The 4624-nt window shown below is 40.5% G+C and overlaps 1 protein-coding gene across 1 annotated transcript; it reads right to left on the reverse strand.

Annotated features, from left to right (window-relative positions):
• Positions 1–237: 237 nt before the first annotated feature.
• On the reverse strand, positions 238–4480 carry LOC121963933 (cullin-2-like; the record flags this gene model as incomplete). The annotated part of the gene is made up of 12 exons (XM_042514170.1): positions 238–354; positions 467–568; positions 820–1022; positions 1263–1329; positions 1425–1502; positions 2532–2684; positions 2778–2864; positions 3056–3184; positions 3278–3337; positions 3546–3653; positions 4061–4185; positions 4318–4480. Coding segments are annotated over 12 exons (1392 nt in total), but the record flags the coding sequence as incomplete, so codon positions are not given.
• Positions 4481–4624: the final 144 nt, after the last annotated feature.

The raw sequence follows: 4624 nt of genomic DNA on the forward strand, positions 1-4624 counted from the left end.
CATGTGTATATGTTGTACATATTTTGTGAATCTGTATGATTTTTTTGTGTGAGACAGGAAAATGTACAGGTTCTGAAAACAAAAGTCCCTCCTGGGATGAAAAAGACAATTGATAAAGAAAACAAATAGCACTGTGCTTGAAAAGTTTGGCTTATTTAACTACCTAAAAATGGCAAAAAAAACTGTTTAGGATAACAAAATGCTTATATCCCTAAAACAGAGGTCTTAAAAACCCACCTCCTGGATGAGGGCGTTGTGTCGCAGCACCTTGCGGGCCTTCATGATTCTCACTATAGCAGCTTGTAAATACATTTTGCGGTCCTCGTCTACGGCGCTCCTTGTCTGCTCCATCTCCTAATTATCAGATATGTGACAAGATAGATTTCATTAAAAAAAGCTATCAAACAACGGGGCAACAGCAAAGCTGGAGAAAACCTCAAGAAAGGTGGAGAACCATTTGTCTAACCTGTGGTGTGTCTTTCTGCATTGACGTTGTGATCTTGAATTTTGTCCTTTTACTGGTGAAACTCATATTTAATGAAAACGTGGACTCGGTTTCAATCTCCTCCTGTGGGCAGAGGGGAAAACATCCTGTATTCAAATAATCACCATTGCTTTCCAGACGTCTGAAATAAAGTTATGGTGAAAGTATGTGCACTGTGAGTTGATAGGGAAGAATATGAGGTATATGTCATTGGCTTGACAAATACTTGACAAGGCATTTGGTATATAACAACATAAACTTCCCCATCAATACCAATTATGAATGACAAAAAACTACGCCAACAGAGCTTCAGATTCCTCTTGTTGCACATGAACCTTTTGCAAGTCGTGGTTAAGCATCTTGACGTCCAGCAGGGACTTTATGGTCTTCTGTAGCTCCTTCTCGTTCATCTGGGTGCCGTCCTGCAGCTCCTTGTAGGTCACCGTCTGACTGTTGTTGAAGGCCAGCAGCACAGCCATCTGGTAGGTGGTCACCATGGCAACGTAGGGCTTGGACAGGTAGTTCATCTTCACCTCACCTGATTGAGAAGGGAGGACGCAGGTGAGCGGTGTTGCATACGATTGAAACAACTTGATAACTAATTTACGCTATTTCTGTGAATATCCTTGATTATGACATATAAATATATTATAATACAAAATGTTTCAATCTGGGCATATTCATTTGCAGTTCCACTTTAAATTACAGGCTCAGAAAGATTTTTACATTCAGATCTTGTATAATTCTGCTTTAAATAGTGTATGTGTGTTTAAGTTACCTGTGCAGAGATAGTGCAGCCAGGTCAACTTCCTCCCACTGAAGTGCTGATTATAGAACAACTCAAACTGTAAAAAAGGAGGTGAAGACAGAATTTATTTTGCAATGTGCTTCTTTAAACAGTAAAATCCTATATAGCTGTGCTCTGCAAAAGCAAACTCACCATCTGCACACTCTTCTCTAGTTCTTGAGGGATGGCGAATGTGGAGGAGGGGACGTGTGTGAGAGGCCAGGCTCCAGCCTGCAATCACATGGCATTTAGCCACCATAACATGTTTACTCAAAACACGGGAACAAAAGCTGTTGTTGGTAGAAGCCAATCTGATAAAACCAGGGTAAATATAGAGATTCGATTGAAAGCACAAAGCACAGAAGGTTGTACTAGTCCCATGCAATTAGGGCTTTAGAATATAAATAGCATCATCACAAAAGATGTCATAACCTCTGGTAATTTGTAGTAATTAAGGAGGTCGTCTGATCTTGATCCTGTGCAAGTCTGTCATGTCTGTAATTTGTCAAGTAAAATTTTCATAGCAAGTAGGAAGTAGTAGGAATCAGATCACAGTAAAAAACTGTATGGGCATGTCTGTAAAGGGGAGACTCATGGGTACCCATAGAACCCATTTTCATACAAATATCTTGAGATCAGAGATCAAGGGACCTCCGGGAAATGGCCAAACTGTTTTTCTATTGCCAAAGTTGAGCCTAGGTTTGTAGAATTATTCAGCCCCCTTCCTGAGATTTAAAAAAAAACAACAACAACAAACAACAACAACAACAATTTTTTACACACCTTTTTTCTGCTACTTTCCCTGTCAAGCATTATAGAAAGCTGCGTTGAAAATTAGGTGAAAGTTTTGACAGCATTTTGAGTGTAGGGGGCTCACTTTGCTACACAGCATGGCTACCAATTCACAGAAGGAGCAAGATCAAATTCACCAGAGGAGCAAAATGTCGAAACATGATAAGGTCACTGACATGTAACATGTTGCAGAATGGTTCTGTTTGTTTACCCCCATTCATAAAGAAAAAATATGAGTGGTGCTAAGCAACGTTTCGGTGTTGTGTAGAGTGGAGTTATAAATGATTGTGCACATGATGTTCAGGGGATAATGTCCATAACACAGGAAACACAGAAGTGGAGGGGTTAATTTGTAAATCACATGAGGTCTCTTGGTAATACGAGTCCCGTGCAAGCAGGGCTTTAGATTTTAATCCTGTGGCTGCTGTCATGACTGAGGTATGTCAGCCACATCAGAGTCCTCCTCACCTGTAATACGTAGATCTGGAAGCTGATGCCGAGGTCCACCACCGTCTCCTGCGTCTTGATGAAATTGTTGAACTTGTTGTTGAGGTCAGCGCTCACGCTCATGTCTGTGTACATTCTGTGGAGTTTGCTTGTGAACTCGTAGCCACAAGCTTGCTGTGGAAACAAAAAGAACCGAGAGGTAATACATTCAAAAAAGTATCAGACATATGACAGGTCTTTGTAAATAATGTTCAGCTTTGCATTTACCTTTAGTTTGTTGATCATGGCTTCTTCTGAGTCCATTGACAATGATAAACCGTGTATTAACCGCTTTGCTAGCATTCTGGCATAAAACTGTGGGAAAACAAAAAGACTTGAAAAACTTAGTATTTTGGGACTACTGAAGAAACTAAAAATGAACACACTAATACTTCTAGAGCTATTTTGGGTTCAAAATCACTCTCTCCTTCAAGGTTTCTAAACCAGAATATCACTACATATTTTATTTTTTTGCTGTGTCCAAGCAAAAGAGAAATGCTGGTCACCTTTTGAAAGATGTCCTTGTCGTCTATGTACTTGAACACTGTGATGAAGCTCGTCAGTTTGTCCTCCACCTCATTCTCTGTCATTCCCTTTGCAGACTTTTTCAGCAGATTGTCACAGTATTTCGCCAGCTGCACAGAGACACCAGGAGGGACATGACCTGGTCAATGCACTGTGTGTAATACTGAGTATTTACATGTGTGTGTGCGTGTGTGTGCACTCACCAGTTCAGGGGCTTTACAGATGGACTTGGGCTCCCTGAAGTTCACCACAGACGTCAAAGCCTGGGAAAGACACATCAAATAAACACAGTCCGTCCAATAGTGGCAAAAACATTAACACATGTACGTAGTTTGTACTTGGATACATGTAAAACTGTAGATTTGCAGTCACAGAATGTATATAAAACTTGCCAAAACCTCACTTTGCCATTAAGTGACTGTTTTGAGTATGTTAATGAGGCAGCAGCTGTTACAGTCTGGAGTTTATTACCTTATCGAGTGCGCTCATGAAGTGCTGATCTCCGTTTAGAACTGTGTTTATGAGCTGAACAAATTTACTGTGAACCTCTAGCACTGACTCCACAAACAGGGTTGGCATCTATAGAGGCCACAAGAGAGACAAAGTTGCATTAAAAGATAAGTTATACACAGCATTTGCAAAAGTTGAAATGGTAATTCTCTATATTTCAAAGAAATGGGGCCATACAGGCAGAGTGTTGCAGCCTCTATGTAAGAAAAGTGACAAAATATATTTTCCATTTTCCATATTATCCAAAAACATCTCATATAACACTGAAGGCCACATTTTAACTTGTAATGTTTTATCATATGAAAAATAAATTAAGGAGTCAAAACAAGCTTCAACAGTACAACTACCTCAAAAAATGAAAGTGGTTTTGCATGTTCGAAGCCTTTCCCGAGTTATTTCCCAGAAAACAGCCTGAAAATCCATTATACTGTATACAAGTTTTGGCATATATGCACATGCAGCAATGTGGCACTAACGTTTTCCTGAGAGAGGTTACTGGTGCCTCGGATGCCCTCGTTATGAATATGGACCTGCAGCTCCTGGATCATGTGGGGCAGCCCGTTGGACACGGCCCGCAACAGAGTGTACATGTTGGCCATGTCTAGACAAAACAACACACACAGTTTGATCCTAGTGCTACAACCCAATGTGTATGGTGCTTAAGTGTAAATATATTAATCATTCACTCAATGCTAAACAGATCTGTGCATCAGGACACAAGACGGACACTGACCATCTCTCTTTTCCTGCCGAATAATGCTCTGGCACTCCCCATGCAGGAACTGCAGATGGTCTGCCACCATCCTCTGCTGGCATTCATGGATGACTTTGGCATAGGAGCTGGGGTGCAGGTACTTCCGACATCTCATCTCTTCATCTTTCAACCGACCCAAAACCTAGGGAGAGACAAAGACGGAAAAGAGGAGAGCATGGGATTAGTTTTTCAAACACAACAGATATCCAACATATCTGTAATTACAAAGCATCTGCAGTTTTTTAAAAAAAGAGAACTATATGATTTTTATAATACATTGCTCAAA

The sequence above is a fragment of the Plectropomus leopardus genome, unplaced genomic scaffold (genome assembly GCF_008729295.1).
Source record: "Plectropomus leopardus isolate mb unplaced genomic scaffold, YSFRI_Pleo_2.0 unplaced_scaffold13299, whole genome shotgun sequence".
NCBI classification, from domain to species: Eukaryota; Metazoa; Chordata; class Actinopteri; order Perciformes; family Serranidae; genus Plectropomus; species Plectropomus leopardus.